The following is a 23,328-nucleotide window of genomic DNA, read 5'->3' as shown; positions in this document are numbered from 1 at the left end:
TGACCCCGCCTCCGGAGCGAGCGGGAGACCTCCTCCATCCTCCCCCTCCTTCCGGGGCGGCCGAGCGCCCCCTCCCCCACACCCCCTCCCAACCCCCGGGGAACGCGGAAAAGGGCTCTTGCCACTTTAAATGACTCAGGAAGTGAAAGGAGGCCGTTGACAGGGAAAGGGAAAGCGGAACCGGGGCGGCGGGGCCAGCGGCGCGGCGATCTCGTCGGGGGCAGCGCGAAGCAGGGCGGCGCGCGGCGCGGGGGCCGACGGGGGCGCGGGGCCGCCGCGCCGGAAGTGCCCGTGCCGCCGGAGGAAGCGCAGCGGGAGCCGAGCGGCCGAGCCGGCGGGAAGGCCCCTCGCTCCTCGGCCGGGCAGGGGCTGGCGGGAGCAGGCGGCAGCGGCGCCGCGGCCCCAAGCCTGCCCTGAGACCCGGCGCGGCCAGTGCCCGGGACGGGACCCGGGCGGGGAGGAAGTAGGGAGGAGGCCGCGCGGAAGCCCGGCGGCGAGCTCCTCCAGGGCCAGCGGCCTGGGCCGCGTCACCGCAGCCACATGGCCTCCGGAGTGGGCGCGGCCTTCGAGGAGCTGCCGCACGACGGCACGTGTGACGAGTGCGAGCCCGACGAGGCTCCGGGGGCCGAGGAAGTGTGCCGAGAGTGCGCCTTCTGCTACTGCCACCGCCACGCCGAGGCGCACAGGCAGAAGTTCCCCAGCCACCACCTGGCCCAGTACGTCCACGGCGCCGCCCAGGCCTGGACCGCCGGAGCCCCGGGGCAGGGCGACGCCAAGGAAGAAGCCGAGGCCAAGGTGGAGAATGAGCGGGACCTAGAGAGCGAGGTGGGGGAGGAGAGCGAGTCCGAGGAAGACAGTGAATCCGAAGAAGAGAGCGAGACGGAGGAAGAGAGCGAGGATGAGAGCGATGAAGAGAGTGAAGAGGACAGTGAGGAAGAAATGGAGGATGAGCAAGAGAGCGAAGCGGAGGAAGACAACCAAGAAGGAGAATCTGAGGCTGAGGGAGAAACGGAGGCGGAAAGTGAATTTGACCCAGAAATAGAAATGGAAGCAGAGAGAGTGGCCAAGAGGAAGTGTCCGGACCATGGGCTCGATTTGAGCACCTATTGCCAGGAAGATAAGCAACTCATCTGTGTCCTGTGCCCTGTCATCGGGACTCACCAGGGCCACCAGCTCTCCACCCTAGACGAAGCCTTCGAAGAACTAAGAGTAAGTATTGGGCATTCGGAGCATAGGCCTGGAGGTCTGGACACCTGGGTTTCAACTCAGGTGGCCTAGTTGTGGCCCCATTCGCCTTCACCGTGACCTTAAAAGGCTAGTCTGTTCAACTTAGTGAGGGCAGTGCTTATACCCTCTTTTTGGTTGAACTTCGAGAATCAGTTGAAAGTTCTGGACTCTGACCCGATGGGAAATATATGTACACATGAAACCTAGTGTACAGTTTCTGGAAAATTGCGAGCCTCTGGTCTCTGGATCCGAGTTAAAGGATTCCTTGGGAGTTTTGACCCCATATAAGCCAAGTCCCACAGCATCGCCATTGTTGAGACTAGTGCCTTGACTTGGTAAGGCAGTCTCTTTGCGTACTTGAGAATATGGGAAACCGTGCTTCAGCCAGATGAACCCAAGCAGATGGTTCCTCTGTAGTGAAGAGACCCCCTGACAGGTGGTGGTTTCTGTGTTAAGGTCATATGTGCCCCCAATTTTGTTCAGGTTCTTCATGTGTGATAATTATTTGGGAAAGGAGGATGAGAGGTTGGAGACAAACTTGGAATGGGGGTTCCTGTGTCCTCCATCTTTGGCAGGAGGGCAGGACCTTTATCTATCTTGGACCTTGCTGATCCCCTAGAACAGTGTTTGGAAAGTTGTAGACATTAATAAATCTTTTTTGGGCCAACATATTTTTAAACGATTTGCCTTTTATTTACATTGTGGATCTTTATAGTCAGAGAAATTGCTGGAGTTAACCAGGGAGGAAAGTTTGAGCAGAGTGACCAGTTCATTAGTCAATGTTGTCATGTTATGACGATTTTGTTTCCCTAAGCAACCTTGCAATTACTTGCACTGGGATAACAAATACTTTGTTAATGAAAATCTCCTGTGTTGAAATTTTCCTTTTTTTTATTGTAAAATACACAAAGTAGATAAAAACGTACACACAGTCTAACAAAAAATTATAAAGCAAATTCTGATGTAACCTCTACCCAGATTAAGACGAAGAAGATTAGTCTTATTAGTCAATATTGAAGACCTCTGTCCTTTCCAATTATAACCATTTCCCTTCCCCATAGGTAACCATTTTCTGGACTCCTGTGGTGATATTTCCTTGCTTATCTTTATAGTTTATCACATACGTATGCATTCCTAAACTTATTTGAGCTTGACACAGTTAGTGTCATATTGTGCATTCTTTTGGGTTTTGCTTCATTTTTTCAGCATTGTGTTTGTGAGATTCATCCAGTGGGAGCTGTGGTTTGTTCATTTTCATTGTTGTGTAGAATTCCATTTTTTGACTATGCCACAAGTTACCTCTTCTATCAGTGATGAACATCCGATTTCCAGATTCTGAGGTTTCTCTTATTATAAACAATGTTGGTATAGACATTCTTGTTCATGAAATGGAATGTAAACCTAGGATTGAGATTGTTGGGTCACAGACTGTGCATATCTTAAATAGCACCAGATTTTGCCAACTATTTTCCAAAGTGGTTGTACCAGTTTGCATTGCCATGAAGAGCGTGTGAGAGTTCCTGTTATTCTGTATCATCACCAGCACTTGCTATTAGAGAATTTAAAATTTTTGTCAATTTTGTGGACATGTATCGTATCTTCTTGTGGTTTAAATTTGCATTCCTCTAGTTACTGAGGACTTTGTGTGTCTTTTGTTATCTCTCCTTTTGTGAAGTGCCCCATTGAGGTTTTTTTGTTCATTTTTCTGTTAGGTTGTCTTTTTCTCATTAATTTATAGAAACGTATTCTGACTTCTTTGTTGTTTCAGTGGGTTGCAGATATCTTCTAGTCTGTTTTTTAAAATTGTGCCTTGAGTAGAAGCTCTTCATTTTAATATAGTAGAATTTATCAATAATTGCCTTTATTGTTAGTGCTTTTCGTGTCTTGTTCCACTTAGTATTGCTTTTCCCATAGTGGAAATAGGAGCTCAATTTCATTTTTTCCTCTTGCAGGTAGCCAGTTGCTCTAGCAGCATTTATTGACAAGCCTGTCTTTTCTACATGGATCTACTGTGCCACCTGTCCATATGCCTGTGAATATGTTTCTTGGGTCTTCTGTTCTCTACCATTAACCTGTTAGTGTATCTCTGTGTGAAAAACATGTTTCTTAGTTACCATAGCTTTGTAACATGTCTTAATATCTGGTAGAGCAAGTCCTTCCACTTTGTTCTTCTAGAAGAGTGTCTCAGCCAGTCTTGGCCTTTTACATTTCCTAGAAGCATACTATAAAGTTGTGTTAAGAAAGCCTGCAGAATGTTTTTTGTATTGTATTGAGTTTATAAACCAATATGTAGAGAATTAACAGCATTCCAAGATAAAGTCTTCTCATATATTTAGGTCTAAATTGCCTCATGATAAAGTTTTATAATTTTTTTTCTGAAAAATCTTGTATATCATTTTGACATTTATTCCTGGATATTTAAAATTCTACAGTATTGTAAAAAATTTTAAAGTTTTTGTTTTCTAATTGTTTGTATATAGGAATATGATTAACTTTTATGTATTGAGTTTTATGTTAAGATGTCTGCTAAATTCTCATAAATATTCTAATAATGTGTAGATTAATTCTACATACATGACCATATTATCTGCAGAGAGGGGCAGTTTTTGTTTCTTTCTAATCCTTATATGTGTTGTTTTTTTTCTTGCCCTAATACTTTAGATAGGACCTCCAATATAATGTTGAACAGAAGTGATAGTGGGTATTCTGGTCTTGTCCTAATTGATGAATAATTTACATTTCACACATAAGTGTGATAGTAGTTTGTTTTTTTTTTTCACAGATATATTTCATCAGATTAGGAAAATTCCCTTTTAATCCTAGCTTAAGAGTTTTTCTTTCTTTCTTTTTTTTTTAGATATTTATTTATTTATTTGACAGAGATAGCACAAGTAGGCAGAGTGGCAGGCAGAGGGAAAGGGAGAAGCAGGCTCTCTGCTGAGCAGGGAGCCCCATGCGGGGCTCAATCCCAGGATCCTGGGATCATGACCTGAGCCGAAGGCAGCCGCTTAACCGACTGAGCCGCCCAGGCACCCCAAGAGTTTTTCTTAATATTGAGTGGCTACTGAATTTTGTCAAGTGGTTTTCCTGCATCTATTGGGGTGTTCATTTGATTTTACTAGGTTAATGTGGTAAGTTATGTTAATTGATTTTTTTTTTAAAGATTTTTATCTGTTTATTAGACAGAGAGAGAGAGAGAGAGGCAGAGAGCAAGTACAAGCAGGGGGAGCAGCAGACAGAGGGAGAGGGAGAAGCAGATTCCCCGCGGAGCAGGGAGCCCGATGCGGGGCTCGATCCCGGGACCCCGGGATCATGACCTGAGCCAAAGGCAGACGCTTAATGACTGAGCCACCCAGGCACCCCTAATTGATTTTTTAAATTTAAAAATCAGTAATATGTTCACATGTCTCAAAAGTCTCTAGTTCACCTTTGTCCTTTTCTCCTGGTTTCTTCCCCAGCAACTATTGGTGACCACTTTTATTAGTTTTTTGCACATCTTTCAAATGTTTCTTGTTGTATTTGTACACAGAAAGATGGGCGTGCATAAATATGGTCTTATTTCCATCCCTTCATGTCATTGTATTTTACAATTAAAGCAGCTTTGCATTTCTGGGATAAATGCAACTTTGTCATGGTGAAGTATCTTCATGTTTTTAAATTTGGTTTATTAATAATTTAGGATTTTTTTCATTTGTATTTATGGGAGAAATAAGCTTGTAAATTTTCTTCTTTGTACTGCCTGTATGAGATTTTGCTATCCAGGTTAAGTTGGCTTTGTAGTAGGAGTCACAGTGTATTGCTTCTCACATAGTTTCTCTCTCGTAATGCTCTGGAAGTGTTTGCTTAAGATTGGTATGTTTCTTCCTAGAATGATTGGTAGAACTGACCATGGAAGCTGATGGGCCTGAGAAGAGAAAGAGAGAGAATTTTGTTACTTTGTTTTCTATTTTTGATTATGAATTCAGTGTCTTTAATGGTCATAGGTCTGTCCAAGTTGTCTATTTTTCCTTAGGTCAGTTTTGATAAGTTACATTTTCCCAGAAGTTTGTCCATTTTGTTTAACTTCTCAAGTGTACTAGTATAGATTTGTGAATCATATCCTCTGTCTTCCTTCATACTGTAGCTGTTCTCTTTATTCCTGTGAGAACAGTAAGCATGTTGGTCATAATCTGTTTTTGGTAATTCTCGTATGTGGAGACTTTATAGATCTCTTCTGTTGTTTTTGATGGTGTTTTTCATGTTTCTTTATTTCCTTTTGTGTTATGTTTGCACAACTCTTCATTGCCTTTGAAAATTATTTGTGGGGGTTTCCCAAGCCTTGGCATGAAGCTGTATTCTTCGAAAGAGGATTGACTTTGCTTGTGCTAAGGCCTGAGAGTACAATTTGTTTAGAACCCCCTTAAACTAAATGAATTGCTTGAGATTTCTTGGATCAGATTTTCAGGAGGTACCTGCCTAAGTTTACAACTTCTTAAAGATTTCATTTTCATCCAGCCCTGCAGCTCCTCCCCTCCTTCTGTTCAGCTCCAAGGCAACACTCCCACAGTCCCCTCCGGAGGGTGAGATAGTGGCAAGTTTAGTTTGTCTTTATTCTAGGATTTTACTCTTTGGCAGGGGTGAAAGCATCCAAAGTCCGTGTGGAAAGGGTTCTTTTAAGTGTCTCACTCTGGGAACACCTGGCCGGCTCAGTTGGTAGAGCATCTGACTCATCTTTTTTTTTTTTTTTTTAAAGATTTTATTTATTTATTTGACAGAGAGAGAGAGCGAGAGCAGGAACACAAGCAGGGGGAGTGGGAGAGGGAGAAGCAGGCTTCCGGCAGAGCAGGGAGCCTGATGCGGGGCTCAATCCCAGGACCCTGGGATCATGACCTGAGCTGAAGGCAGACACTTAATGACTGAGCCACCCAGGTACCCCACATCTGACTCTTATCTTAAGGTTGTGAGTTTGAGCCCTACATTGGGTGTAGACATTACTTAAAAGACAAACAAATTAAAAAACAATAAGTGTTCTCACTCTGAGCATGCCACAGCTTTGCTTTCTCTTACCTTCTCTTCCACCTCACTTTGTAACCCCTATCAAATGCACAGCCCAATTTTTTGCAGATCAGTAAATGTCCTCAGATCGAGAGCCGCTTCCCGTACTCTTTTTTTTTTTTAATTTTTATTTCTTTATTTTGAGAGAGAGCACAAGAAGGGGGAGCAGCAGAGCGAGAGGGAGAAGCAGACTCCCCACTGAGCTGGAGCCCGATATGGGGCTTGATCTCAGGACCCTGAGGTAATGACCTGAGCTGAAGGTAGCTGCTCAACCAACTGAGCCACGCAGGCGCCCCTCCTGTACTCTTATGTTAACATTGGAACAGTATTGCTAACTAAACTATAGACAGTATTAGAATTTCACCAGTGTTTCCTCTAATTACCAGGATCCTGTGGTCACATTAGATTTTTTTTTTTTGCTTTTGATGAACTTGATAGTTTGGAGGAGTGCTAGTCAGGTGTTGTGTAGAATGTCTCTTAGTTTGGATTTGTCTGATGATTTTCTCATGGTGAAATTGGAATTAATGGGGTTTTGGGCGATATAAATTCTCTTTTTTGCTTTGCTTTTTTAACTTAGCAGTATGTCTTGGAAATCACTCCATAGATATGTCTATGTATTTATTTATCTATTTTTTTGACAGCTACAAATATTCCATTGTATGTCATTTGTTAAATTCTTAATTAATGATATTGTGTTTTTCAACTCTAGGATGCTTATTTGGTTATTTTTTAAAACTATTTCTTTGAATCTTTTGGGGTTTGATTTTATATTTTCATAATTCTTCTCATATCGCATCATTTTTCATCTAATACTAGACATTGTGTTTAAAAGAACTATAGACACTAGAGTAGTATTTTCTTTTCTCCCTCTCAGAAGTGGTATGCCATTTACTCTACTAGGCAGCTAGGATGAGGAGCTGATTATTTTGATCCAGTAAAGACTTGAGCTTGATCAGAATTTGGTTGCAGCTTTAATTAGTTTCAGTTCACTCTGGTTTCAAATGTTTTGAGGCCAGTGTACATTTGCTTATTGGAAGAGAGTAAGGCTCTTGGAATATTAAAAGTAGCACAGCATGGTGATGGTGAGGGAACAGGGTCTTTGTTACACTGCATTCATTCAGCCAGTATTTATGGAGTATTGCCCAAGGGCAGGAGCTTCTAAGCATTGGGGATATAGCAGTGAGCAGAATGGAGAAAGTCCCTAATTCTATTGGAGCTTACATTATATTAGAAGGAAATAGAGAAAAACCAATTAGCAAATACACATGTAGTGCATGTTATACAGAAAAAAATGAAACAGTGTAGGAGTAGAGAGGAACAGAAAGTATCCTAGCTCTGCCACTTGCTTTTTGACATTGGGCAAGCTATGTAACAATTTGGTCTTATTTCCATATCTCTAAAATGGGTATGCAGTTACGAAATAAAACAGGATTTTCATGTGAATAAAATGGTTTAGTTTGTGATAAGACACTTTAACAATGCTTAACACATTGTAAGTTTTCAGTAAATGTTAGCTGCTGTTTTTATTATTAATATGAAGAGTCTGGTTAAACATACATGTTCTGATAGCTTTGTGCCTAACCAGGCTGTGAGTGGCTGGTATTGGTGGAGGAAAGCCAAATTGTTGCCAAGGGTTGCTGACTCTTAGAGTAAAGCAAACTTCAGAAGGGCAGAGAACCAAGATGACTGTATGGCAAGAGGGGCCTGAAGTTTCTGTCTCCAAAGGATTTTTGTGGGTCCAAATTTGAATTGTGTGTGTGTTCCAGCTTTATCATAGAAGTATAGTTACACAGCCCAAATTATGATCTCTCATCTGGTTTATAACCTCTCATCCAGATATGCACATTTCTCTTAGCATAATTTCTGGCTCTGAAAATGGGTCATTGGGTCTGACAAAGGAACTTGATCTGGTTTATGGGTTTATTCATATGAAAATTCTTATATTGTCAAGGGGATTTGCATTCATAGCTGCATTAATGAGTCATTTTTGTTGAACAATAGAAGTGCAATTAGATGTTCTCAGAACTCTAGGCCAGTAGTTTAAAAAATTGAACATAACCTACAATAGGGGAAGTAAATTTTACATTGTAACCTTGTTTACACACACACACACACACACACACACTTTTAAATAACTTAAATGGAACACTGTATGCCTTACCAGATATGATGTTTTCTGTTATTGTTCTATTCTGTTCAAAACAATTCTGGATTCTCACACTAAATTAATTATATTGCATATTAATGGATGTGTCCTGTGATTTCAAAAGTATGTGTCTAGTGCACTGTAGGATCACTGAAGGAAAGATAGAGTTATAAAATGGCTAAAGGACAAGTGGTAAGCAGAGTTCAGCAGATGCTTATGAGCATCCGTGGAGTTCTTAACATGGCTTTCTTATGGACAGATCCAAAGGGATTGAAGCCACACCCTTTGCCCTCGAGTGTGCCTTTCAGATGAGTATTTGGGGAGCAGAATGTGTGGTTAAGCAGCATTGGGAACAAGTGCAGAGAAGAGCCGGTGAGGGAGCCCTAGGGGCAGGGTGGTTCGGAGGATATAGGCATATGCTCAGAACAGCTGCGGCTCCAGGAGGGCTAGGAACGGAGGTATGTCACTGCTGTATCCCATCATGGTCCATGACTCTGGCTCTTTAGTCAGCTCATAAGCAGCAGCTCTGGTAGGGAGGCAGAAGGTTGAAGGTCTGCCAAAAACATATCTAATTATATTATTTTTAATTGTCTGAAAGGTTTGGGTTATCTTCTAATAAAACCATGCAGCTCTGGCTACAGAATGTTTCAGTATCTTACTTATTTGTTTAGAATAAGACAAACTAAGACTAAGGTCAAGGGAATGGCTTCCTGTCAGTTAGAGCAGCCCCATACGGTTCTATGGAAAGTTTATGAGAGAGGCCTACAGTTCTGGGATTGCCCATTTGAGTCAACCCTTCAAAATATACTTACTTAACCTGTAGTAAGTCTTGGATTTAATACAGTGACGAGGACAGACAGGGCCCTAGCTTTCATGGAGTTTTCCCTCTAGCTGGGGAGAAAGAGAGGTAATTTGGGATGGTAGTATGTGCTATGAAATCAGCATGTCATAGTAGTGAAGGAGTGAGTGGCATGGCAGCAGAGGGTTACATTTTGATGAGGTAGTCATGGAAAGCGTCTCTGAGCATATGACATATGGGCAGAGACCTGAATTTATGAGATCTAGCAAAGATCTAGGAAAACCCTTCTTTTGTGTTACCAATTAAGTACCGCTTGCACAAAGTTCAGTGATTTGTAGCAGAGACTGTTGCTTTGGTTCCTACAACTTTTCATAAAGGGATAGTTGGCTCTTGAAGTGAGAAGAATGTCATAATTCTCGCAGTTTTAATGTTCTGTTAGCACAGGTAAAAATACTACCCTATGGAGGGAGTATGAGCTTGTGGGGAGGTCCTGGAGAGCTTCTGCAGGGTTGAACACGGGAAAAGCTGTCTCATTGTGTCCTGTTAAAGCATGGACTCTTTGTATAATCTTTATTATTTTAATAATCTTCATTATTAAAATTATACCTGATAATGTAAAAAGAAAAATTCTGGGAGAAGTAGTGGTTAAGGTAGAAAGAATAGTGAATGCAAAGGTTCTAAGGTAGAGGTGTGCTCGGGGTCTTGGGGGGACAATAAAAAGGTCATTATGAAGCAGAGGGGAGTGAAGGAGGAGTAAGAGGTGAGGTCAGCAAAGTAAACAGAGTGTTTCTCACCTTGGTACCACATTTCTGAATCATCTGTGGAGGGCGATTCTTTAGAAAATACCTGTGATTGGCCCCATCCACGCCAGGTAAATCAAAATCTCCGGAATTTGTCAGGTATTTTGTAGAATGTCCTTTTATTGGGATTCGTCTTGTGTTCATCTCATGATTAGACTAGAGTTAGTGGTTTTGGGGAGGAAGACCACAGAGTTAAGGGTGCATACTATCAAGATGACTTATCATGGTTGGTGTCTGGGAGCCAGAACAGATTAATAGCTGGCACTTATTATATTACTACTTACGTGCTAGGCACTGTTCTAAGCTCTTTATACATATTAATTTGATCCTCATAACAATCCTAGAGGTCCATTTTATTTATTATTTTAAAGGATTTATTTATTTGAGAGAGAGCATGTATGCAAGCACAAGCAGGAGGGGCAGAGGGAGAGAGAATCTCAAGCAGACTCTGCACTGAGCACAGAGCCAATGCAGGGCTCAGTTTTACCATCATGACTTGAGCCGAAACCAAGAGTCGGATGCTTAACCAACTGTGCCACCAAGGTGGCCCAAAGTACATTTTATTATTATCTCTATTTTACAGAGGAAGGAAACTGAAGCATAGGGAGATCACGTAACTTGCCCAGGGTCATACAGTTGGAAAGTGGCAGAGCTTAGCCAGGAGTCTTAATAGCTGACTCTTGAGAAAAGGTCCAAGTTTTTCCTTCTCTCTCTCCCAAGAATCCATTGCCTTCTTTTTCTCTTCCCTGACCTCTCGATCAAAATAGAATGGGTTAATGGGCATTATGTAGTCTTAGATTATTGCTTTTCAGGGTAAGGCTGCTGATGCAATAGTCTTATTATTCTTAAACCCCTCTGAGAATAAAGGACTCTGTGCCTGTGACATCAGCTTTTCTTGACTACAACCCACAATATAGAAGTTGCCCTGTCTATTCATTGGTGTACCCACCTCTTCTCCTCCCTTGCATCTGACACAAGACTGAGAAGCCAAAGGTGGATCTATGTCAGTGCTCAGCGTGTCTTCTGCTTGAACTTACAGTTCAGTCTGAGATGACCCCCTCAGTTTCATATTCCTGTCCCAGTTGGTTCTTTTAATATCCAGAGCCACAGTCTAAACTTGTGTGGCAGGAAGGAGCATAGGTGCTCATGGACTGTCAGAAGAGAGGGGGCAGAATATATACAAGGAATAGGTGGAACAAAAGCTTTGGTCCTGATATGTGGGGTAGAGATGAGAATGGGGTAGGAAACACAGAATTCTGGCCCTGGCAGACTTAAATCCTTTGTATGTGTGTTTTGTTTTTGTTTTGGGGGTGTGTGTGTGTATCACTGTCATAGATCAAGCCAACATGGCATCAAAGAAAAAAATACTAATATTGATGTCCTTTTCATATAATTTCACAAAATGAATGAAGAATTAAAAAAACAAAATCCTTCAGATATGCTAAAGGCTCAATCCATAATGTAGGCCAGATAACCATATTCTTGTTGAACATTTAACTATATCTTAAACTCACTTCAGATGTGTTTAACTAGTTTTTGGTCAGGTAGCAAAGAAATCTGCTTTTAACTTCAATAGAGTATTAGAGGAAACATTCATTTTAATGTGTACAAGCTGTAGCAGCATATAGTTAGCATTAAAGACTGGTATTTTAGGTTAATCTTATTTATCTGAATAATATTTGAGCATTTATGGTGAGCTGTGTGACGAATATTGAGAGTAAAGAAAAGTTTTTGACATTAGGAAGCTTATAGTTTAATAGGAAAGACAGTCTTTTCAGGTGCTTGTTTGTGTATAAATAGAGGAGAGGTACAAACAGTATACTATGGGAGCTCAAAGAAAAGAGAAATTAATTTCAGCTGAAAACATGGAATCAGGAAAGATTTCTCGGCAGGAATGGTATTCAATGTGGACAGGATGGATAGGATTGTACTAGGTAAGTACAGACTAGACTGCTAGGTAGCCCTCCTGTGTTCCCATAGCAACAGACTATATACATTAACTGTAGCATTAATTACAGTATACTCTATTGATGTTATTTTTTTCCATGTCCCGTGTGGGTTATAGTTATAAACTCTTCTAGGGTTACTACTATAAGTTGTTTATCTTTGTTCCCAGTACCTGGCACAGTGCCTGTTGAGTAGTAGATGTGTGTGGAATATTTGGTGAATATATGATATGAAATATCTCATCTGGTTTCTAGGGTGTTGATGAAGAACTGAAAGAGACAGTATTGCATAATGGTTTAGTGTATCAATGTTTACATTAGTTCAGCTGCATCTAATATAATGGAATAATTTGGAAAAATCCAAAATAATAGCAACTCAAACAGATACTTATTTCTCTCTGTGTAAACGAAGTCTGGATGTAAGCAGTCTAAGGCTGGTGTGGAGGAACTGTGATGTTATTAGGAATCTATGCTCTTTCTAGCTCCACTCTGCCACCCTTAGGGTATAGTCCTTGTCATGGACCAAGTTGACTGCTGGAGTTGAGCCAGCACATCCAAGTTCCAGGATAGCAGGCATAGGAAAGTGAAGAAGGACACACCCCTCCATTTTAAGGAAACCCTCCAGAAGTTGCACACATTGCTGCTTCTGTTTCATTGGCTAGAATTCAGTCCTGTGGCCTTTTCTAGTTGCAAGGGAGTCTAGGAAAAGTCTTTTCTTCAGGCTACAGTGTGTCCAGCTAAAAGCTGGGGTCTGTTACTAAGGAAAAATGGGAGAATGAAATGAAGGACCAAGCAGTCTTGCATTAGTTGGCTTTGCAATCTATGAATTTGAGTATTTATTAGCTGTGTCATGTAGGATAATTCACTCAGCCTCTCTGAGTCTTGGTTTCCTCATCTGTAACATCGGCATAATAATTGCTTCTTCTTGTTGGGTTATAGTGAGGAACAAAGATCATACTTCTCAAGAGCTTAGCGTAGTGCCTGGAGGATAATAAGCCCTCAGCCATTGGTGGCTCATTCTTATTACCATTATAAAGCCATCTAAGGTTCTATTCCGAGTTCAGTTCCAAACCAGTTAGTCTGGCAGCAGTAGAAGTTCTGGACACCAAGTTTCTTTGGGTGAAAAGTGTTCAGCCCCCTCTCCTTCTGCTCCTTCTGCCTGCTTTATTCTGGTGGGTAGATATGCTGAAGAAAAACTTGTCTTGTAGAAGAGGCTCCTGTATGTTTCAGTGTCCTGCTGGTGCCTTATGCACTAGCTAACCAAAACACAGCTGGTAGGTCTAATTTTAGGTTCACAAGTCTTGCTGGTTGTCCTCTTTAAATTCTGTTTTACATTCTGAACTGTGGGAAATTTTTATAGAAGCAGAGGGGAGGCAGGGGCAATACATTCTTTATTTTCTGGTTAGGAAATAGCCTCCATTTTCTTTCCAGTAGGCAGTCATGAGAGAGATATTATAGGCACCCTTCTGTTCTCTCTGCCCTTTGGGTTGGTGTGAACCCTGGTGGGGTGTAAGCTGTGAGTGGTAGGCTCTGACTTCACACGCATGAAGAATGAAAATACTGGTCTTCAGCTGAGGTTATAAAACTGAGACAGTGTAGAAATTCTGCTGTTGAATTTTGAGGCTCTTTCCAGAGATGAGAATATAGTAATAATAATTATTGAGTGGTTTTAGGTCAGGTGCTTTTCATTCATTGTGTCAACTGATCTTAGTACAACAACCACAATAAGCTATGTTACTATGATTCTCATTTTACGGATGAGGAAACTGATACTCAAAGAGGTTGAACTTTGCGGAAGGTCACCTAACCAGTAAGTAGTAGAAGGACTAGGGTTTGAACCCAAGTCTGATGCCAAAGTACATGTTGTTTCCACCACCCCATGTTGCCTCTACTCCCCCATTTTAATTATTTCCACTTACATCTAAACTTTAAAGTTGTACCAACACAGTTTTCTGATGTTTACCTTCTGTATGAAAGTATTTAATACTTTCTGAATATTCTAAAACTGTTTTCTCTTCTACCTGAAGTTTTCTTCCTAGATATTTTACAAAGTATTTTGATTAATAACAGATTATTTGTCATTTTTTTCTGTTCATCCCTTCTCTATCTCAGTACTTGGTACTTAGTAGTGCCTCAGTATGTTGTCATTCAATTAATAACAACAACAACGATAACTAAAACTTACTGAGAACTTAGTATGTGCCAGGTTCTGTACTATAAGCTTCCTACATGTTTTTGTTTTTGTTTTTTAATTTTATTTATTTGTTTGACAGAGAGAGTGAGAGAGAGGGAACACAGCAGGGGGAGTGGGAGAGGGAGAAGCAGGCTTCCTGCTGAGCAGGGAGCCCGACGTGGGGCTCGATCCCAGGACCCCGGGATCATGACCTGAGCCGAAGGCAGACGCTTAACGACTGAGCCACCCAGGTGCCCCTAAGCTTCCTACATGTTATCTCATCTAATTTTTACCACAGTTCTTTGAGGTAAAATATTTATTAAGATATTTTTATGTAGTGGTTGAAGTTTGTAGCATGATGATTTTTTCCTTTGATCTATTTATTCAATCAGGTATAGTGTTTGGAACAGTAGGGAATTTAACAGTGAGTAGTCCTAAGTTCCTGTTCTCATGGAGCTTATATGGTATGAGCAAAACAGACATAAGGAAGTTCGGCAGTAAATTATATTTCAAATGATGATAAGGTAAATACTAGGGATGAAAAACTAGGGGAAGGAGGAGGGGAGTGTTGGGGGAATGAGAGGGAGGCTATTTAAGGACGTGAGGAGTTGTTTGAGGTAGTGACTTGGGTAGACTTTGAGCCAGTGATGGGAAGATCGGGGGGCATGGTGGCCCAAGTGGAAGGAACAGCATGTGAAGAGGCTCTGAGGTGAAGGAAGCTTGCTGGGAGATAAAAGAGATGGCTGGAGAATAACTGAGTAAGGGTACGGGATGAGGGAGTAGTAGTTGAGATCAGATTACCAAGTAGGTCGTGAGGAGGACTTTGGATTTTCTTCTGAGTAGCCATAGACTGTTCAAGCAAGGGAGTGAGTGACATGACTTAGGTTCTTAGACTTTCGCTCTGGTGTCTGTGTGGAGGTGGACGGTAGAGTAGCAAGAAGGAGAACAGTGCTGTTGCTTGGCCTGAGGAGTAGCACAGATGGTGAAGAGTAGTTGGAGGTGGCACGTGTTTTAGAGTTAGCTCTAAAAGACTTGGTGATGGGTTTCTCAGAACCAAAAATGATTTTGGATCTGAGCAACTGTATAAAAGTAGTTGCCTGACATAGGAGTAGACTTGGAGCTGGAAAATCAAGTGATGTTGGTAAAGAATTTTTGTACATGGCATGGTGATAAAAAATTCAGTTTCATTTCCTTTTGACAAGGCCTTTGCTTTCTGATTTGATTCCTTAGGAGGACTTGTTGTATATTCTGTCTTTTGGTCTGTTTCCACTGCTTTCCCCCCAAAAAAACTTTTTGTAAAAATAGAAAGTTGGGTTGATCTTTTTTTTTTTTTCTTTTTAAAAGCATGTTACCAACACAAGGCCAGTGGGATACGAAAAAACCTAAAACAGCCAGCCAGTATCCTTTCTGAACTCAGCATCTTCTGAGTTTTTATAATACAGAATTCAGTATTTAGGAGCCAGCTTAGGATGTTTAAGTGATTAACATTTATAGTTCTACAGAGAAATTACTGTTCTTTTGGTGCCCAGCTGGTTATTGGCATTAGACTAGACTAACTCCCATTAAACAGAGATACTTCTTGTCAAGAGACAAAAGTCAAGAGATATTTCTTGTTCTGATGCCGCTTTCACCTACCATATTCCACTTTTGTTTCTGCTCCTCACACATTTTCAAAGGACGTTTACATTAAAATGAGCTATATTACTTTTTTTGTTCTGGGGGTAAATGGATGAACATGTGTTTATGAGGTGTTCTCACCCCCTTTAAAGAGAGACATCCCAGGTTTCTGGTGTTCAAATACAAGGACCCTTAGAGGTAGAAAACCTTCAGAGTGTTACTTCCAGGGATAGCAACTTCAGATGTCCGTAGGGACCAGGAAGGTAACGTAAATCGGGAGGCAAACCAGGGTAACCATGGCAAACTGGAGAGAGCTTGCCTGGTGTAAAGCGGATAGCTGCTGCTTAGCTTTAGCCAGTTGCTGCCATGTGGGAATGAGAGCCCAGTACAATGAGATCTTTCAGATTTTCAAAAGAAGCTGGAAATCTTTATTGTTAGGTCATATCTCCTGATTTTTAAATGCTGGCAACTAATTTAAAATTCCAAGTATGCTGTGTGGGATAACACTCTAGAAGTCCAAAAAAAAAAAAAAAGTTTTGTAGGCTGCAGGCTACAAATTTGTAGATTCTGATTTGGTCCATTTTCTTCCTTCACACATTGAGAAATAGAAATCCAAAGATATAAAATGACTTTTCCAGGCTCACGTAGGTAGTGGCAGAAGTAGGAATAGAACCTGGGTCTTTTTTCTCTGTGTGCAATTGTCTTAACATGGAAAGTTAAACTTTTTTGGTACTCTGAGGAAAGCTAATGTCCCTTTCCCTAGAAAAGTACATGTACATTCCAAATTTTGTACACAGTTTTAGGGGTTTTAAACACCCTGAAATCTGTACATAAACAGGTAAAGAATCCTCTCTTGTACCTGCCGGTTCATTGTTTGTGGTGTAAAGGGAACAGTATTTAAGCAAACGCACGTAGAGAAGCAATGAAGAAGCCATAGGTCTGTCCTCCCTTGCTCACTCCTACCTTCATGTATTCTAAATCTTAGACAGTAGGACTACCTTTAGTTAAGTCTAAGACTCTTCCTACTACTGTGTGCAATAGCAGTCACTCCAATCATTTCTTTCAGGTGTTTTACGTACATATATAGCACCCATGGAGAGTAACAGTTTTTTGTTTATTTGTTTTATAAATGTTATTTATAGTATGTATCCTTTTGCAAGTTTAAAAAAAATTCATTACGTCTTGTTTGTATCCAGGCACATAACAGATCTACTTTATTCTTTTTATTTGCTATATTATATTCCACACTTTGTTAATTCCAGAGTTTATTTAGCCACCCACCATTGATGGATGTTTAGAATGTTTCCAGTTTGTTCAGTACTACAAACAGTGCTTCCATAAATATTCTGTGCGTGCCTTCTTGACACATGAGCTAGGTTTTCTTAAGGGGATAAAGAGAGAAATGGACTGGCGAGGTATGTGATTTCAAAGTAGCTTCATCATTTTGTATCAGCAACATATGGAAGTCCCTAGTTTCTCCAAAGCCCCTCATCACTTGATATCAGATCAGAACTTTTTTTTTCAGTATGATGGATAAGAAATATCTTAATTGCTAGTAAGTTCGTGCATCTTTTACATCTTTTAGTATGCATGTTAGCCATTCTGCATTTCTATTATGTCATATCCTTTGTTTGGATTTCTTTTGGGCTTATTTGACTTTTTCTTATTCATAAGGATCCTTTTTGTATTTTCTTATGTATTGTTGACACCAACCTCTTCTGTTGTATATATTGTAAATCTTTTTTCATTTGGGTTGTTCTGATCCTTGTTTTGCTGCTGACTGACTAGCTTTGTGATTTGAGGGGCATTGCTTGACTTCCAGAGAACCATTTTTGACCATTGTAAAGTGAGAATACACCACCTCTTAGTTAACTGTGTAATTGTGAAATGCCAATGACAGAGTGTATGAGCCCTGTGATTTTTAGGTTCCTCATTTGATTTCTGCAAGCCATTTTCTCAGCTGTAAAGTGTGAATACACTAGTTTTTAGGTTTATTGGGAAATGCCAGTGAAAGAGCATATAAAAGTGCTTTGGAGAATAAAGAATAACTTCAAGTGTAAGGCATTTGTCCTTTCTTAGGCTTTGTTATGACTCATCCCCAGGAGTTGGCTTTTTTGAAGCATGCTGCATCCTCACAGATTAATCAAACTCTGAGAGGTGGGTGTCACAACATACCACTTGTTTCTTTTTATTCTACACTCTTTCAGGGCAGGAAAGAGGTGTGTAAACAAGGTATGTTCACGTTGAACTCCTGTGTTCTTGGAAGGTATTAGGTGGGATGGAGGTGGAGAATAACGGTATCAGGAGACTCTGACTTCACCACTCATAGTGCTGGCCGCAAGGGCTAACACAGTAGAATCAGGACATTTATGGAACCAAATGTCTATGAGGTTAGAATTAGCCTGCCCTTTGTTACTGTCGTGGTCCACCTCTCAATTAGAACACAGTTTTCAGAGGCAATTGTTCTATTCCACCACAATAGGGAAGTATGAGGGTATAATTTCTGATCCTGGTTACCTTTTGACTGATGACTACCCTTTGCAAACAGATAATTCACTAAAACTTGATAACCACCCTTTGCTCTTGGGGACACTCAAACTCAGAGACCACCTTAGACCTAGATAACCCTGCACCCCTACCCTATGCTGCATGCTTTAGAGGGCCCTTCCTTTAGAGGGCCTCTGCCCATACCCTTCTTGACTACTCTTCCAGTACCCAGGATCCAAGAATTACCTGCCGAAATGTCATGAACCTGCTTTTGAGGCCTGCAGAGCCTCTTTGTGAGTCTGTCCTCCCAAAGATGGATCAAGCCATTAGACTCTACCCCTGACGTGTGCATTACTAGGTCCCAGGTGTGACCAAGGGTGACTGCTGGGTAGCGCAAACATCTGTATACAAGGCTTTTTGAGGTACGGAAAGTGTGTGGGGAAAGAAAGCTGGTGAATCTGGGGCCAGCGTCATCCACTTATACTTTTGCTCCAGCCCTGCAGCTGTTGGAGGCAGGTCTGCCCAGTGGAGCCTCTCCTTTCTGACCATCTGCTTATTTTATGGGTAGAAAAGAAAGCCATTGAGGAATATTTTCTTCACCACCCATTTAGAAACTGGGTATTGCTGACTCAATGTAGAACCCCAGTTAATCTCTGAGAATAATTCTCAAAAACGGGGGTGGGGGCCTGGAAGGGAGAATATCAGTGCATCTTCCTCTGTCTCTCCCCTGGGTAGGCAGTGCTGCTGATGCTTGGTGAAAGGAGGGAGGATTCTGCTGACACACTGTATTTTTATGAAAGAAGGCTAAGGGTTCCCTTATCTCTCCACACAAGGCACATCTGCCTGCAAAAGTGCCGTCTGCTTCTGAGGGATGCCTTCGTCGTTCTGTGTCTTTTCTGAATGTTTTAAGGCACAGTTTTGGTGCATTCCTTTCTGTTCTCTAGAGCCAGGGGGGAAGTCATAATATATCAGGGCTTTTGCTGAAGAACTTAAAATGGGCGCTGGCAGCTGGGATGTGGGGGAAGAGAGCTTTCCAGGGACAAGTGACCTGCTTGTTCAGCCAATGAGAAGCAGGTTACAGAAATGATATCACCAGACAGGCTTTATTGTCTGATCGTCTCATAAAAGCAGGATTGTGTCTGGCAACTTAACCCTTTTTTAGGTACTTCAGGTCTCACCCACTCTCTGGTATGTGACCTCCAGATTCTTTTTCCCAGCTGTCTGCTGAGAGATCACAGAGATTAAAGATTTAAATTGGTGATGAAATTTGGAGAGTTGTAAACCATCATTTTAAAACTACAAATTATTAAAATTTAGAACACCAACTAGAATGGGAATGTCAACTACACTGTGTTTGGAGAGCATATCTAAAGCTCCCCATCTGATCATGTTACACCAGGCTTTTGCTGGATAGACTTGGGAGAGAAAGGGAGTTAGAGGTAGAACAAGACTGAGGCTCTAGTCTATTTTAATCTACATAAAGGGGTCTTAGTAAGAATTTCCTTAGAGGAATTGGAATTGGTTGTGCAAATTTGGAAAATATTACTGATTCTGAGACCGATTTTGAGTAACAGATATTTGTAGTGTTTGTTTATATTTTCCCTTTTGATTATCCCTTCCCCCATAAAAAATGTCAGTCATTTTACTTCTTCATGCTTCCTTTCATCACTGGTGAGATGCAGGTGATGATCCTACCTGATGCTACACAGGAGTTGAGATAAAATAAACTAATTTATGTGATTTTGGAGCATGCTACACACATGTATTGTAGTTAGGTCATTCATGTCTTAAGATTGCATGTTCGTTCATTCATTTGTTCAGCAGACTTTTTCAAATCATTCTTGATGCTGGGCACAGATACAGAGATAGAAGCCATAGTTCTTACCCTTAAGGAATTTAAAACACGGGGCGCCTGGGTGGCTCAGTCGTTAAGTGTCTGCCTTCGGCTCAGGTCATGATCCCAGGGTCCTGGGATCGAGCCCTGCATCGGGCTCCCTGCCCCACGGGAAGCCTGCTTCTCCCTCTCCCACTCCCCCTGCTTGTGTTCCCTCTCTCGCTGTGTCTCTCTCTGTCAAATAGGTAGATAAAAAAAAAAAAAAAAGTTTAAAATATTGTGAGGCAGACAGACAATAATAAAAATGTCGCATGAATCTATTGCATTTACCATGTTCCAGGCCCTTTTCTGAGCACCTTGACATATATTAGTTCATTTAATCTTACTATAACGCTGTGAAATAAGTACTGTTATTAGCTGTTATGTTACAGATAAAGAAATAGAAGCATAGAGAGGCTAAGTGACTTGCCTAAGTTCACACAGCTAGTGGTAGAGTTGGGCCTTGAATCCAGGCTGTGTGGCTCTAGAGTCTATTCTCTAAATCTCTGTTGACCAGTACAGTAGTTACTAGCTATACATAGCTTTGGAGGACTTGAAATGTGGTTTGTCTAAATGGAATTGGGCTGATTTCAAAGACAGTATGAAAAAATGTATCTAATATCTCATGTTGAAATCACATGTTACAGTGATAATATTTTGGATATACTGAGTTAAGTAAAATCTATTAGAAATTAATTTCACTTTATTTTTGTGGCTACTGGAAAACTTAAAATTACATATGTGGCTTGCATTTGTGGCTTACATTTCTCTTGGACTGTGCTACTCTAACTCGTTATAATGCAGGGGCACTTGGTGGCTCAGTCGATTAAGCGTCTGCCTCTCTTTCTGTCAAATAATATCTTTAAAAAAATCGTTATAATGTGGTAGTAATAATAGGAGACATTTGTTGAGCACTTACTGTGTGCCACATACTGGGCAATACCTTGACACTGTTCTAGTTAAGCCTCAAAATAACCCTGTTTATTATCCACATTTTATAGAAGGGGCAGGAGGTTTTGAGAAAGTCAGTAATTTACCTGAGTTTAGTCCACTAGTTAATGACAGACCCCAAATTTGAAACCTTGTATGTCTGACTCAAAAACCTGTACTCAGCCAGTACACTGTAATACCATTTCCGATGAAATCTTAGGGCATTTTCTTTGTTTTTATTTCTATAAGAATATTTAATACTGCATACTTCTGTATCTGGTATGTAGAAGTTCAAGATAAAAATCACTAGGTCATAAAGTGGACATCCTAGATCAAAATCTCTTTTCAGAGCCTCAGCCTTCAGTGAACACTGGCGCAGTTGAACCCTAAGATGAAGCAGTGCGTCAGCCTGTACAAATTGCATTTAATTTTCATTCCAATAGTTCTCTCAGGTCACTGGGCAATTTATGTCTTGACCCTCTTTGTCCAATAGAGAGAGGAAGAGGGGCAGTGCAGCTTTCCTTAGTCATTTAGTTCTCTTGGCTAATAAGAAGAAAAAATTGCTTTCCATTTCATTGTTCCATGCAATGCTGTTTGTGTTTGAGAGAGCAACGAGATGCTGTCTAATGATCCCTCACTTTTCTTTCTTTTAGAGCAAAGACTCAGGCGGACTGAAGGCGGCTATGATAGAGTTGGTGGAAAGGTTGAAGTTCAAGAGCTCAGATCCTAAAGTAAGTATTGTTTTGGAATTGATTGGGTATTGTATTTCGTTCTCCTTGAGCTGAGTTCGAGGGATGTTAATGATCATCTATCTGAACATCGCATCGAGATCTAATTAGGCCTGCCTGTCAGAAGCAGTGTTTTAATATGCCTAGAGATAAGTCATCTGTTTTTTCCCTTCTCTCTTTTATGACTTGCAACATATAATCATTAATTGTTTTCCCTGAACTGCAGACAAGGGCATTTTTAATCTTCCTTTATCAGGCCTTTGAGACTGCTGTCCTCTCTGTCCATTAAACTCAGTCAAAGGCATCCAAGGTACTGATCATCTTAATGCTGGGGACTGGAACAGGCTCCAGACCCACCCAGTTGGTGTTCAGCGCTAGTGTCTTGTCTCTGTCCCACTTATAGCAACCAGCGGCCACTGTGAATGCTTTTGTCCTCATGACCTGGAGTGTGGTCTGGGAAATGGTTTCAGCTTCCCAGCTTTCTTTGCAATATGTTGAGAGCTATAAGATTGATATTCTGGGAGACTCCATAGCGGGGTGGGGGTGGACTGGGATCTGAGCATGCCGGAGGGAATCTGACTAACACAGCCTCCCTTCTCCTACCCAGAGACTTCCTGTGGCACTGCTGGATATTGGTCCCAGCTGGCTCTGCCTGAGAGTCAAAGCCTTCTACAATCAAATAGGGAAAGGAGCACAATTTTGTTTGACTTTTTGTATCCCCACCCTCTTTCTTTTAATTTAAAGTTCTTTATATGGGGAAAAGACTAGCATTTCTTGAGTACCCACTGAGAGAGCCAGAACACTGTGCTAGGAGCCTTACATATCTTTTTAAAAAATTGTGGTAAAATATACATAATGAAATTTACCACTTTAACCATTTTTAAGTGTATAGTCAGTGGCATTCAGTGTTCCTATTGTTGTCCAACCATCATCACCATCACCATCCATCTCCAGAACTTCTTCAGTCATTCCAAACTGAAACTCTCTGCCCATTAGACACTAACTTCTTTTTCTCCCTCTGCTCTTGCATACTTGTGATTTTTGTAACAACCTGGTAGAGTAGCTTATATTATTCCCATTTCATTGATAAGGACACTGAGGCTTAAAGAGGTGGGGCCATTTGCCCTGAATCTAGTATAATTTAGAGCTGGGCTTCAAATTGACTCCAGTACCTGTGCTCTTTCTTTTATGTCACATTGCAGAGCAAGCACTGGGGTTCATCTCTTTTCTACCGTCTAATCCTGTTGTGCCCCGATTTTCTAATCTGAAACACTATCGAGGCAGAGCCACAGACAGTGACAGCCTTTTCAGAAGGTGGCTGCAGTCTCCAATCTACAAAATAACTTTCTCTTCATACAGCATTGAAAGTATTGGACATTGGTAATATTTCTTGCCCTCTGGTGTAGTTAGGACTCCAGAGATAGAGAGTATCTTGATAGAAAAAAATTGGTGTAACCTTTATCAATTTTCTTAGCTCAAAGTAGAAAGACCCCTGGTATAAGTAGTTTTCCTTTAGTGAAGATGAACTAATTAATTATTAAGGATTACTGAAAGCTTTTTTTTTTTTT

At 41.1% G+C, this 23,328-nt stretch overlaps 1 protein-coding gene across 4 annotated transcripts in view; it reads left to right on the top strand.

Annotated features, from left to right (window-relative positions):
- The first annotated feature begins 209 nt into the window (after nt 1-209).
- TRIM44 (tripartite motif containing 44) overlaps nt 210-23,328 on the top strand; it is a 118,320-nt gene continuing 95,201 nt past the window's right edge. For 2 of the 4 annotated variants that reach the window (XM_025878345.2, XM_073904750.1), the window contains exons 1-2: nt 215-1,209; nt 21,686-21,763. In XM_025878345.2, the coding sequence (XP_025734130.1) occupies nt 541-1,209; nt 21,686-21,763 (747 nt within the window). In that variant the 5' untranslated portion in view covers nt 215-540. Of the gene's footprint in view, nt 1,210-21,685; nt 21,764-23,328 lie in introns of all 4 variants that reach the window. The other 2 variants (XM_073904751.1, XM_025878347.2) reach the window with 2 other exon arrangements.

The sequence above is a fragment of the Callorhinus ursinus genome, unplaced genomic scaffold (assembly GCF_003265705.2).
Source record: "Callorhinus ursinus isolate GAN/ISIS: 27379988/994484 unplaced genomic scaffold, GSC_fseal_2.0 scaffold21, whole genome shotgun sequence".
Taxonomy (NCBI): domain Eukaryota; kingdom Metazoa; phylum Chordata; class Mammalia; order Carnivora; family Otariidae; genus Callorhinus; species Callorhinus ursinus.
This window is presented reverse-complemented; position numbering and strand designations above follow the sequence as displayed.